Consider the following 13,790-nt stretch of genomic DNA (forward strand, 5'->3'; position numbering starts at 1 on the left):
GGCGGGACAGTCCCGGTTTTTAACAATTTGTCCCGGGTCCTGCGGCGTTTTAAAAAAGTCCTGATTGGAAAGAAGGCACGACAAGCTAGGGAACGGCGGGAGAACCGGAAGGGAATATACGGTTTTCGGCTGCCATGCGGCTATTTCACCAGGATATGAGTTATATATTATTTTTGTTAATTTTATCATGCTAAACTTTAGTAATAACAAATAATTGTTGAGAACTGATTATCGAGAACTGCTTATCAACGTTCACATTGTTGATCAGTTGTTAAAATTCGACCACCATTGTTTGGACTTAATGAACAATGGCATTTTTTGGCATTGGCAACGACGAAAATATTTTGTAACTGTCTCGCAGACCATACGCATGTGACTGCGTGCTAGTGCCAGTTAAGCAAGTAATGTCAACACATCAGCTATTCAGATAATTTAGGTAAGCAATCTATTTATTTATTTCATAAATACATACATTTTCTTAAATTTAGCAGATAGTACTAGTACTCATATTATTTATATTTTATAGTGGCGGCAAAAAGTCTAGCACCGCCCTTGAAAGTGACATCTATGACTTACATTACTGCAAAATCAGAGAAAAAATAATACAAGTTAGTATTGTTATTATTTAGAAAGAAATATAGGATTAAAATTTAAATAACTTAAAATATAGTTACTTTATAACAATTACATTAATTTAATTTATGAACTAACAAAATATGTTCATGTAATTATGTACCTACTTGCTGTGTTTTTTAAGCAATATGTATATAATAATTTATAATATAATTTAAAAAATTTTTAAAAGATTTTTAACATAATGAGTAAGAAAAGAGGATGCAAATTCAACGATGATCTAAGAAATGAATTTCCTTTTATTAAAAAAAAACCCAAAGTGATTACATGGTAAAATCTGAGAAATGTAATGGTGAATTTTCTATTTTGCATGGCAGGGAGAATGATGTTTCAAAGTACTTGGAGACACGGAAATATAAAAGATATTTAAATACTGCTGCATCTTCCTCCACAATACAGGAATTTTTTTCAGAAAACAACTTGTGGAGACGAAGAAAGGAAATTAGCATTAGCAGAAGGACTTATGTCTTTCCATGCTATTAATCACAATCATTCCTTCAAAAAGTCAATGAACCAAAAATTTGTCTGTGCTAGAACAAAATCCGAGGCAATTGTATGTAATGTACTTTCTTCATATGCATTTTCAGAATTAAACAAAAATCTAGAAAAAATTAATTTTATATCCATATATTCTGATGCATCTAATCATAAGGATATAAAGTTATATCCAATCATTATTAGATGTTTTGATTCAGAAACTGGAATAAAAATTAGACTTTTAGATTTCGTTTCTGTGCCCGGTGAAACTTCTGAAATAATTTTCAATTCCATTAATAATATTTTGGGAAAAAAATAATTTGAAACATAAAATGATTGCATATTGTGCAGACAACACAAATGCAAATTTTGGAGGAAAAGCGAGAAGAGGTACAAATAATATTTTTAATAAATTAAACAAAAACCTTAATCAAAACATTATTGGTGTTGGTTGTGCAGTGCACATAATTCCATTTAAACAGCTGATGATTTGTTGCCCGTAGATGTGGAAAATATTGTTATTAAAATATATTCTTATTTCTATATATACACTATGCACGTTGAAATGCTTAAAGAATTTTGTGAAACTATGGAAGTGGAAGTATCAGAAGATACCTTGGATACAGTAAAACATGCTGATTAGCTCTTTTGCCAGCTGTCGAAAGAATTTTGAAACTATATGATTCTTTAAAATCCTACTTTCTATCACAGGATAGATGTCCTAGAATTTTAGAAGAGTTTTTTGAAAAAGAATCTTCAAAATTTTGGGTAGAGTTTGTACATAATCAAGCAGCTCTTTTTCAAAATGCTATACAACTTATTGAAGGTGACAAAATTTCGATAATTGAAGTAGCAAATGAAGTTAATAATTTAAAATTTCAGTGTCAAGAGCAGTTAGAAAATAATTTTCTTCCATTAACTATCTGTAATGGTATAAGCCAGCTAGAAGAACAAGGTGCAATAAATTGTGCAGATATCATGAATCATGTTAAAAGGTTCTCTAGTAATTGCAGAGATTATTTAGAAGCATGGACAGTACATTACAATGACATTGAGCGTTTTCATTGGGGTACATTAAAACAAGAACTTAATTGGAATGATGTGCAAAAGTCATTTGATCATATTACTCAAAATTTCCCATATGGTAATATTTTGGAAAATGATCTTTTTAATGAGGTATCATTATTAAAAATATATATTGATAAGGAAAAGGTTAAATCTTGGGCATCAGCAAAAAATCACACTAGAGAACAAATGGTTAGAAGTATTTCATCATTTTGAAACAAACCATGTTCCGTACAATAATGCACTAAAAATTGTGGAATACACGCCGTCCTTACCAGGAACTAATGCTATGACTGAACGCATTTTTTCTACAGTAAATAAAGTGTGGACATCAGAAAGATCACAATTAAGCTTTGAGACTTTGAAAGCCATTTTATGTGTGAAATATAATTTAACAAATTCTTGTGAAAAATTTCATGAACTTTTAAGCAACGACAGCAATCTACTAAAAATATTCACTCAAATAAGAAATATGCCAAAGAATAAAATAATACAATACATAATTTTAATGTATTATATTTGTAAATTGTACTTATGTTGAAAAATTTAAAATATTACAATACTATTTTTGCGTTCTATGAAAATGTTTGTTGCTCCATATAGACCAAATTTTTAATCAAGAACCCCCCCCGACATACACCCCCCCCCCGACCAATGGTGTCCCGCTTTACCAATGTTAAAATCTGGTCACGTTAACATAAGCTGATGTAAAAAGTCAAAGACTTAGGAGAAAATAACGTCTTTCATATATTGCTCCTGTAGATAGTTGGGCAACACCAATGAAAACGACACTGAGCAGTAGTTTGGGTGGCAGTGGTGTGTGTTCGTATTTTCCCTCTCACTAGAGCTAACTTTCAGATGTTGAAACCTGGAGTGATGTCAGACATCTCTTTCACCTGGGCCATGACCTCAGCTGGTCAGGCTAGCTCATTTCTCCGACATTTGTTGAAACTATTAATACTTTCCCTAGGACCCCCTCTGTCAGAGTGCTTAGGAGCACTGTGAGGAATCCGAGAAATATCTAAGTGAAAACACGGTGAGATAGTTTTTCATTATTAATAAATCATAGGTGTCCCACCAGTCTTTTGACTGTGCCTAAAATGTCCATTAGAATTCTAGAAGCTTGTCTAGAAGGCTTCATTTGATGTCTGGGAAACTAAGGTGTAATGAAATTAAATTTGTACCTAAGATTTGCTAAAAAGAAACAGGCATAACACTAGGCTTGCTTTTCGCACATTTCACCTCTTCCCTTTCTTATGGCCCTTGGTGAGAAACTTGGAAATCCTTCTAGAAAACTAAAGCTCTTTTGGACTTTTTTTTGCAATTCCTCTCCTGTTTTGAAAGAGAAAATGGAGTCACAGGAATAAGTGGGTTTGTCAAAATATTATCTGCCTAACAGGCAGATAGGAAGTGCTGGTTTTGATGGTTAGGTTTCTTACATGATTCTAATTCCATTGTGGTAAATGATTAGTACATGATTACATTGTTTCCAAACGGACCAGTGTGTTTCTAGGCAGCATCTTCTCTGCTCGGAGTGGTCCATCAACACGAGGCACGCGCTCCCATCTCTCAGATTGTCACCACATCCTTCATCTGTTGCTGGTGCCGTTCCTCTTAGTCGCGGTGCAGTTTGGTTTTGTCTCATTTGACACTTCTCCACCGCAGTGGAATTTGCCAGAAGACAATGGTAAACGCTGAGCGTCAGTCCACCCTATGGAGCTGGGACATCTTTTAAACTGCAGTGTAGTGCTGCTCAGAAGTGTATCTTGTCCCTTTAGCTCTTCTGAGCTCTTCGACTGTGGTACGGTTGTTATAACAGAGTTTTTTCCCCCCAAAGACTGCAAGCAATTATGACTATATGTTTTCTAATGGTTATGACTTTCAATTCTTTTGATTCACCGAACCCCCCTGCCCCCCTACTTTCATTGTGCTACCCGTAATTGGAGGCTTCTGCTGTGTCATGGCTATTATCCGTTAACCCGGGGTCCGTAAACTTTGGGGATATGTGGAGAGACACTCATTTGAGTACTGTGTGCATTTAGAAGTTTTAGGTTTTGAATTCTGTGCCACATATCGTGAGTAGCCCGAGGCTTTTAGTCCACAGTAACTTAGGTCCTCTTCAGAGCGGAGAGCTGCCGGATGAAGTGACCGTGGGAGGCTTTATAGATTCACTCCCTTTGGGAGGGCACTATTTAACCCCCTACTGTCACTACGAAGCAGTGCCTGGACAGTCTTTTCTTATGTTCCCTTTCTTTTACTTCTCACTGCCTGTCTAGGAATCATAATCCAATTCCCCTTAGAGTTCTCCCCCATAGAGATCATTTATAATCAACATAAAGTGATATGAATTGATCACTGATGATTCATTTGTTCATACGGCTTTATCAACAAATGTGTCTATTTTTTTTCCTGTCCTTACTTTTAATGCATATAACGGTAACCCTCCAAGAAATCCACAAAGTACAAAAAGCAAGACTCTGAGAATCAGGGCAAGCGTTTCATAGGGAGAAAATTTATTTCCTACCGCAAATGCAGTATGTTCCATTGGAGTTGCAATTCTGCTGAAATCACTCTTCCAGGACTCTGTTTCCAAAGCACTAGGTCAGCTATTCAGTATAAGAATACATTATTTATCTAGGCGAGACATTTCAGTGTCACAGGTGAGAAAGACACCCCAAAGGTAACATGCTTGGTTAAACTGTTAGGTACAAGTGAGCTGATGGCTAAATCACGGTTTTAGGTGTGTATGATACCTGGAGCAACATGTGCACATCTCAGTGATAACTGGGAGCAGGCACATCTCTGCAGAGATACCGGGTGAGTCGCAGGAGACCCCATCTGGGGGCCCATTTGGCTCATTAACCTGGATCCACCACTTGAACAATAAAGGGATTTCATTTCCTAGTGAAGTTCACTGAGAAGTAGTGCTTGGGGATTCTTTTCTAGCAGGAAAGAAAAGGGCTTGTCTTTCTGGAAAAAGGAAACTGGTGGTGCAGGGGTGAAAGCACTCGGCCACTAACTGGGAAGGCCGTGTCTGTTCTTCGGGGAAAGGTATGGCAGCTTGCTTCCATAAAGATTTACAGTTTTAGAAACCCTATAGAGCAGGTCTCGTCTGTCCTATAGGGCTGCTCTGACTTAGAATGGATTTGACAACAATGAGTTTGGTTTGGGGTTTTCTGTGCAGATCATCAGGAGAATATATCTATAGCTATAGATCCAGCCTGTTTGACACAGAGCAAGATTAACGGGGAATACAGGATCTATGTTCAGTGGTCAGCAGGGCTTGAAAAGGCTGAATGGCGCCACAGAGAAGAAGCCACTCTTGAATAGTGTTGTGAGATGGAAGGAGGCAAGATCCTTGAAGACAAATCTATGGAAGTGACGCTGGACAGCACAGCAGTAACTCTAAATAACGACATTTGCAAAACTAACTTGAATTCTATTATATGAGTAACAACTCGTGTTGGTGTCTGTGTTGTGCCTGGTAATTATAGGTTTATAAACTAGTACTTGACGAGCGATTCAGATCCAATACAACATGGTCACGCAATTGAATTTTTGGCTCAGACATTATAACCACAGAAACAGGAAAAAATTCTTGGGGGCTTCAAAACATATGTGGAAAAATTCCAGTTTCTCCAGAACTTCGTAATGTTTCCTCACATCTAGGTTCCAAAGAGACCAAGAAGTTCTATAAGATGGAAAAAACACATTCAACTCCCTGATTGCTTTTCTTTCTCAGTGTCCTATGTTCTGAGCGAAAGGAATAGTCTTGGAGTAGTAAAGCTGAAGGAGCCATTGAATCCCTTCACTTGCACAGAATTCTGCTGCCCAGAGATAGATTGATCTGTCCAAGGCCCCAGGGTAAACTCCTGTGCAGACTACTAATCAATGGATTATGCAGTGTTCTCTGCCCATAACTCACACTCGTTGCTACTTAGAAATACTTTCTAGAGTTCATGTCCTTTGTGCGATGGGTCTAGCCAAGAAGAACAATCCTTAGTTCGCTAGGCCACGTAAGCTGAAATCCTGTCTGCTTTTCCAGCCAACAAATAATAGTGGGACCGCTTCAGGTAGATTCTTGTGAAGAGATAATTACACGTTTCAAAGAGTTAGAAAAACAAAAACAAGCACTCAAAACTAAGACCTTCCCTTCCTTCCTGTCTCATAATAACTCTTCCTTGTTCGATGTCGGATTGCGTTGCTTGGCTTTTCAGTTTCAAGCTACTTCAAACTCTCTTTGGATCATGACGTTGACCCGAACCAAGACGGGCTCTCTTCTATCTTGTAGTCACCAACAAACTTTGTAGCACTTGTCATTCGCAGCAGCCGTAGGGTCAAATGCTGTGTAAAGCCGAACAGCTTGTTGTTGCTATGGCTCAGTTGCTATTTACTGAACATCTCACACGGCGTCGTCTCTGGATGTAGTCACTAAACAAACCTTCCAGAGCATCAGTTTTGATAGCATCATGCTTCAGGTATGTTGGTAGCACATTCTCCTTCTCCAAGGTGATTATGAGAAGAACACAAGTCACTTTCTAGAGAGAGCCCTGGTCCCATGAAATCTCTGCCCAGGGTTAGGTTGGTTCAGCCATGCATTGTTTGCATCCTTGGAACGTACGCTCAAGAAACCAGTCTTTTGTTAAGTCCCCCTACTACGGCAAGTTGTGTAGGGCCAGCCTACAAAACTGTTTGCTTATACTCTTCTGAGATTTGGTTCTGCTTATTTGTTTGGTGGGAGTTTTCAATCAGTTCATAGTCGTCCTGCATGTTGGGCAGGCTCTGTCTCATGTCCTGGATAGCCTTTTGGACTTGAATACCAGGGCCGTCCTTTGGAGAAACTCTCTGGCCCCTGTATGCTTGAGCCTGGCGTTTACAGATGCCAAACTTGCTGAGCAGGATGAAGACGTCCCTCTGGAAGGCCTTGGTGAAAATCGCATAGAGGAATGGATTGGCACAGGAGTTCAGTGGATAGAAGAGAACCAGCAGTATTTTGGAATTGGTCACCGTGATGAGAGGCTTGTTCATAAGAGCTGACAGAGCATAGAATGAGATTGGGGCCATGCACATGAAGTCCGTGAAGATCAACACAGCCATCCTCTTGGCAATCTTAGTATCTTGATCCACTGGGTTGTACTGGGGGTTTCGGACTGTCATGTAGATCTTCACGTAACAAAAGCACACGATGATGAAAGCAACTATGTTGAGTAAGAGAACGAGGACAATGTAGGCCAGAGCAAGGGGAGTCTCCGTGTCCATGGGCAGGCAGATGCTGACCTTGGCATAACTACTTATTCCCACCAAAGGCAGCAGGGCCAGCAGGAAGCAGCAAACCCAGCCGCCAACCATGATGGCATATGCGTGTCTGAGGCGGAGCTTCCGGTCCAGGCGCATGGCAAAGGTGATGGCGTACCAGCGCTCCAGGGTGATGACCGTCAGTGTGTACACTGACAACTCACTGGCGAAGACGGTAAAAAACCCAGCTGTGTTGCACCCGGGGCCTGTCTGCCAGTCGATGGCGTGGTTGTAGTACTCAGAGTGCGTGTAGAGGTCGACAGAGGCAATCAGGAGCAGGTACACGCCCATGCAGAAGTCCGCAAAGGCCAAGTTGCACATCAGAAAGCGCGGAACTGTCATTTTGTAGTGGCTGGTGAGGAGGATGAAGAGGACAAAGACGTTGCCCAGAAGGGCCAGCAGACTCACAAACCACACCACGATTCTCAGGAACTTGTAGCCCATTATGTCTTCGCAGGGGTTGAACTCATCTGACTTGGGGGTACACACCATGTCCTCATTGCCCCCACACACGATATAGTCGTAATGGCTGTCAAAGGCCTGAAGGGTCTCTTCTTGGGGGTTTTTGAGCTCCTGCCCAAAACCAATCATCTCATCCTCTTGGTCCTCAAAGAAGACATAGTAATGGGAGTTGCTGGATGCATCCTGGAGCTTGGTGTGTTCCTTGTACCCAGCCCTGCTGTCACCTGGGTCCTCCTCGTATTCCTGGTAAAAGGGGCCAGTCAAGGCGTTCACCGATTTCTTCTGACGCGGGCTCCGAATACTGCTCTCGTTGCACATTAAGGACTCAAGGATCCTGCAAGGCAACAGAAACAAGTTACTCTCTGCTTCATAAAGCCTGTCAGCGGTCCTGGTAGCACCTAGAAAAATATGCAAACTCCTGATGATGGTCTGTAGGATTCTCTACCATCCGATCATGTCTGCCTCTCTTACTTTACCTCCAGCGATTCCCCTCTCTACAGTGAGCCAATGACATCAGCCTCGTTTTTCATCTGCAAGGACTTTGAGAACAGCGGCGATCCTTTTAAAAGTGTGGCTGTGGAGTCTGCCCACTTACCTTAGCAACTGGCTCTGCTGTTTCCTAGCCGTTACAGTTCAGCAGGAGTGATGGGGTGGTACCAGCAGTTAAGTATTCAACACCTAGCTCAAGGACAGAAGATAGGCCTGGTGACCTGCTTCCCAAAGGTCACATCTTTGAAAGCCCTATGAAGCAATTCTACTCTGCACACATGGGGTTGCTATGGGTCAGAGTTGACTCCTAAAAATAACAACAACCATTTTTTCATTTGTAAAGTGGAAACATGAACCTATCTATTTCACACACGGAGATGCTGGTGGAGAAGATAGGTTTATATTGTAAGTTCTTTCAACAGCACCTGGTGCATGTGAGCACCATATAGAAGCCGGCTACTATTGTTATTCCAATTCAGGCCTTTGGAATGCCATGATCCCTTTGTCTGAAAAACTCATGGTCACTTCTGTTCATATTTAGTTCTAATTTCAAATCCTCCTCCTTAGGGCTGCCTTTCCTGACCCGCTTAAAGAAATTATCTTATTTTCCTGTTCATTTCCTATATACCACTTCTGATATTTTCTCATTTGCTTATTTGCCTTCTGATTTCCCCATTAGGATGTAAACTCCATAAGAGAGGTGTTTCTATCTATCCTGTTAATTGTAGTTGCTATCCACAGTGCCAGAATAGTCAGACATATAGTAGGTGCTCAATAAGGATTTGATTAAAAAATGGATAAATGGGCACACTTGGACAGACATGCTGATGGAAAAAGACTTTTTCCTAGTCTAGCAGACCCACAACCAGTGAAATCTTTAACTTGTTTCTGTTACTGAGCAGATTTGGTTCCCTTACTAGGTTCTGGTAAAATGCCCATTGGACCGGCTATTCCAACCTCTTCGGCAGGCAAGCACAAGTATGGGTTCTGTCCGAGAGGCCACCTTATCCTCCCACCCAGCCCCTGTTCCTCTTCTGCTCTCTGCCACAAGTCATCAGGATAGATTCTACTATCACCATCCCCACTACTATATCTTTTTAATAGAGACTTTTGCTCATATTGACCTCCTTCCCACAGTTCAACTATCTTGTTTGCTTCTGCTTTTACCAAGTCACAATTCATGGCTCATTGGAACTACGTGCACAGAAAGTCAATCGGCAAACACTCAAACCTAAGTTAAGAGGGAGGGAGTGGACAAGAGACGCATGAAGGTGGAGCTGGGAGAATGGGAGGAGGTGTGCATGAGACATAAAGAGGCGAGAGGCCATTCTTCCTTCACAGTCTTGCAAGCAACCTAGCAGGAAAATAACGCATTTGTAATGAATAGTTACAGAGAACGTATAATATTCTAGGCATTATGCTTTGCCGGTTGTCCTCGAGCCACTTCTGACTCATGGTGACCCCATGTGTGACAGAGCAAAACTGGGCTCCACAAAGTTCTTGGGAGCTGATTTTGTAGCAGGTTGACAGGCCTATCTTGCAAGGCCCTTCTGAATGTACTTGAATCATTAATCTTGGTTAGCAGCCCAGCCCATGAACTGCTTCCACCACCCAGCGACTCTGGCATTGTGACAGGTATTGTCTATTCATTTTCTCATCAAATGTCCTCAAAATCCTTATGAATCCTCCATTCTCAGTGGATCAGGGAAGTTATATAACTTGGATAGGACAACACAGCTAAGGAGCGAAAGAGCTGGGGCCCAAACCCAGCTGATTCCCAAGTCCACGTGCCAATAACCCGAAACCCACATTGTCAGGTCTGAATGGATCAGATTCTCAGGTGGAGTGCTTGGGTCCTTTGTAAGCTTGTCCAATGATTGTGTCATATACTTGTCTAATATGTGTTGTAGCTCAAAACTCACTGCCATCGAGTGGATTCCAACTCATAGTGACCCTATAAGACAGGGCATAACTGCTCCTGTGGGTTGCTGAAACTCTAATTGTTTATGGGAGTAGAAAGCCTTATCTTTCTTCCGAGGAACAGCCAATGATTTTGAACTGCTGACCATGTGGTTAGCAGTCCAATATGTAACCCACTACACTACCAGAACTCTTGTATGTGTCATAGCTGGAGACCAGAGATGTAACTTGCAAGTCGCAGGTCATAACTGCCCCACGGATTGCCTGTTTCTGTGGATGCTCTGATTCTTGTCTACCTCACTGTCATACCACAAAGCTTTTCCCCAAACCCAGAGATTAATTCAACTTTCAGCAAGGCCTTTGTCATTTATACCAGACCTACGGCACTTACCCTCGGATTTTCTTCTGATTCTTAAAAGCGCAGCAATGACTGGGATAAGAAAGGTCAGCCCGAGTGAGGTGCAGGAAACTCATGGAAAGTGGGAGTTTCTTTAAAGCCCAAGTGTTTCTTGCTATCAATTCCTTCAGGGGCTCTAGGCCTTTGGATGGCAGGGCCGTGACACTGGTATAGGAGACATCCCTGCAAGGGAGAGAGCAAACCAAACAGGCAGGGGATGAGCATGCAGGGACTTAAACTCCCAGTCCGAGCGTATGGGGAGACAGCTTATTCTTTTCACTATTGAATGTGTGCTCTGAGTTCTTAACGTACAGTCTCCGATCTAAGGATGAGTCATGGGGGGAGCACAGATAGGAGATAAAGACTCCGCTTCTCTCAGGAAGGGGTGAAAGCGTTTGTTGCCATAGTTTGAAGCGACCACAGTGACTTAAATGGGGCAGCTATCAGTGAGGTCCCTAGATGGTGAACAACGTACAACTCGTTACTCTGTAAATTAGTGTTTTGGGTCTAGAGATAACCCTGGCACATCTTCCAAATCCGCTGCCATACAGATCCCTAAGCCATACACCAAACCCAGACCCAGGTGTCCTTGGGGTGACTCATGCGGTGGTGGGGGTTGTTAGGTGCCATGGAGTGGGGTCTGACCCATAGGGACTTTGTGCCCCAACGGAACGAAAGACTGCCCGGTCCCGCACCATCCTCACAGTGGTTCCTATGCCTGAGCCATGGTTGCAGCCGCTGCGTCTGTCTGTCTCCTTGAAGGCCTTCCTCTTCCTCGCCGCCCCTCTACTCTACCAAACACGACATCCTTCTCCAGGGACTGCTCTCTCCTGACAGCACATCCAACGTGTACAAGAGAAAGTCCCCAAACCCTTGTCTCCAAGGAGCACTCTGGCCGTATTTCTTCCAAGACAGACTTGTTTAACCTTTTGGCAGTCCCTGGGACTCTCAGTATTCTTTGCCAGCACCATGATTCAAACGTCCCTATTCCTCTTTGGTCTTCCTTAGTCAATGCCCGACATTCACGTGTATATGAGGCATAGTCCTCAAGGTAACACTCTTGCTTTTCAATACTCTAAAGTAGCCGTTCTCAACCTGTGGGTCGTGACCCCTTGGGGTGGGGGTGGGGTCAAATGACCCCTTCACAGGGGTCACTTAATACCTCCTGCATATCAGATATTTGTATTATGATTCATAACAGTAGCAAAATGACAGCGATGAAGTAGCAACGAAAATAATTGTATGCTTGGGGCCGTCACCGTAGCATGAGGAACTGTTTTAAAGGGTCCGTGCATTCGGTAGGTTGAGAACCACTGGTCTAAAGAGATCTTGTGAAGCAGAGTTACTTTAGACCTCTTGACTTAGGCCTCCATGAGCATTGATTGTGGAGCCAAGCAAGACAAGTTCCCCTTTCCCCCATGTCTCCTCATGCTCCCTGTTGGTCCAGTCTTAAGGATTTGGGCGATGCTCACTTTCAGGAAGGGCGGTTGCATGATCGGTGTATCACAGGTAGTTGATAAGCCTTCCTCCAATCCTGATGCTGCATTGTTCTTCACAAAATCCAAATCCAGTGATTCTTTTGCCCAACATACAGATTGAAGAAGTATGGTGAGAGGATACAACCCTGAGGCACACCTTTCCTGATTTAAACCATGTGGTGTTCCCGTGTTCAGTTTGGACAGCCAACTCTAGACCCAGGTGCCAGGCACGAGTTCCGCAGGAGCACAGTGCAGGGTCATGAGCTGCCCATCGGTGTCAGAGGGGAATGTGCTCCAGGGCATTTTCAGTGGTTGAATTTTTGGGAAGTGATTGCCAGGATTTCTTCTAAAGCGTTTCTGGGGGGACTTATCATTAGCAGTGAGTGAGCAGGTTAGCTATTTGCCCCACTCAGGGCCTCCTAACTACACCCAGACTTCCTGACTTCTAATCTCTGGTGATGGGAGCCTGGGAGAGATGAGCTGGTCCCACGGTTTGTCTGAATGTCTTCAAAGAGGATGTGCCAGGCGGTCTCTAGATGAACTGGGAGGATGCTTGGGCAGGCATGTGGAAAGTAGGTGTTAGAAACTTGTGTGGACCTTAAACAGCTGTCACAGAATGGGTGCTTGGCATGTATCAAGTGCCCAAAGTAAGTACATATCCTCGTTGCCCCAGTTTGGAGTATATGTGACCTTTAACTAAAAGCAAAGCCCCTGAGAATTACAGCTACGGCCCCTCTCTTGACTTGCATATCCACCTGCTTCTTTGGCTGCCTGCCAGGCATCTCCAACTTAGCAGGTACATCCAACACTAAGGTTTTATTTCCTCATTCCAACCTATTTCTCTTCTCCTCCCCTCAATATTTCTATCCACCCAGTTGCTCAAATTAGAAACCTGGGAGTCACTACCACACTGGATTCTCTTTGTTCCCTTTGCACTGCCAGTGTTCCATCGAGCTAAAGATGAGTGGATTTGAACTTCAAAATTCATGTATTTTCATATCTAATGTAAGTGTCCTTATTCAAACTAACACCATCTTTTGGTTTAATAGCCCTTTTAAAAATTAAGTTTTTATTTTTAATTTATTTTAAAAATCTTTTTTGGGGGGCCTTAATAGCCCCTTTTGTCTACAATTATTAGCATATACAACTGTGCTAATCCTAGATACATATTTGTCAAGTGCCGAAACATATGACACATCTTCTAACGGTAAAGTTGTTGGCGAAAGAAGCCCAGGTCGAAAGAAATCACGAGACCAGAGAGGATAACTTCAAGCTATTTGAACTGTGCCTTCTCTCACGCACTCAAATTTTTATTTGACCACTTTGATTCCAGGATGTTCTTTTCTAAGAAATACCTTCCAAATATAGTTGTTTATTTTTTTCCCGACTGAAAAGAGTAGAGAAAGTTGCCATCAGTGTTTAAGGGACCCCATTCTTCTATGGACCCCGCCATAGGCATGGGAGTTGACACACTGGATGACCGTCCTTCCTGTGGATGACCCTGATGTTCTCCTCAAAGAGCTCCTCAAACGACGGGCACTGGACTTCACGACCATTTGTCCCTACACAATGGA

General features: G+C 42.3%; 1 protein-coding gene across 1 annotated transcript in view; it reads right to left on the bottom strand.

Moving 5' to 3' along the window:
* Positions 1-6,855: 6,855 nt before the first annotated feature.
* The window catches only part of TSHR (thyroid stimulating hormone receptor), a 150,717-nt gene continuing 143,782 nt past the window's right edge, over positions 6,856-13,790 (bottom strand). The window contains exons 9-10 of the mRNA XM_075531653.1: positions 10,733-10,921; positions 6,856-8,266 (exon numbers count right to left, since the gene is read on the bottom strand). Coding sequence (XP_075387768.1) covers positions 6,856-8,266; positions 10,733-10,921 — 1,600 coding nt within the window. The remainder of the gene's footprint in view (positions 8,267-10,732; positions 10,922-13,790) is intronic.

Source organism: Tenrec ecaudatus, chromosome 14, assembly GCF_050624435.1.
Source record: "Tenrec ecaudatus isolate mTenEca1 chromosome 14, mTenEca1.hap1, whole genome shotgun sequence".
Taxonomy (NCBI): domain Eukaryota; kingdom Metazoa; phylum Chordata; class Mammalia; order Afrosoricida; family Tenrecidae; genus Tenrec; species Tenrec ecaudatus.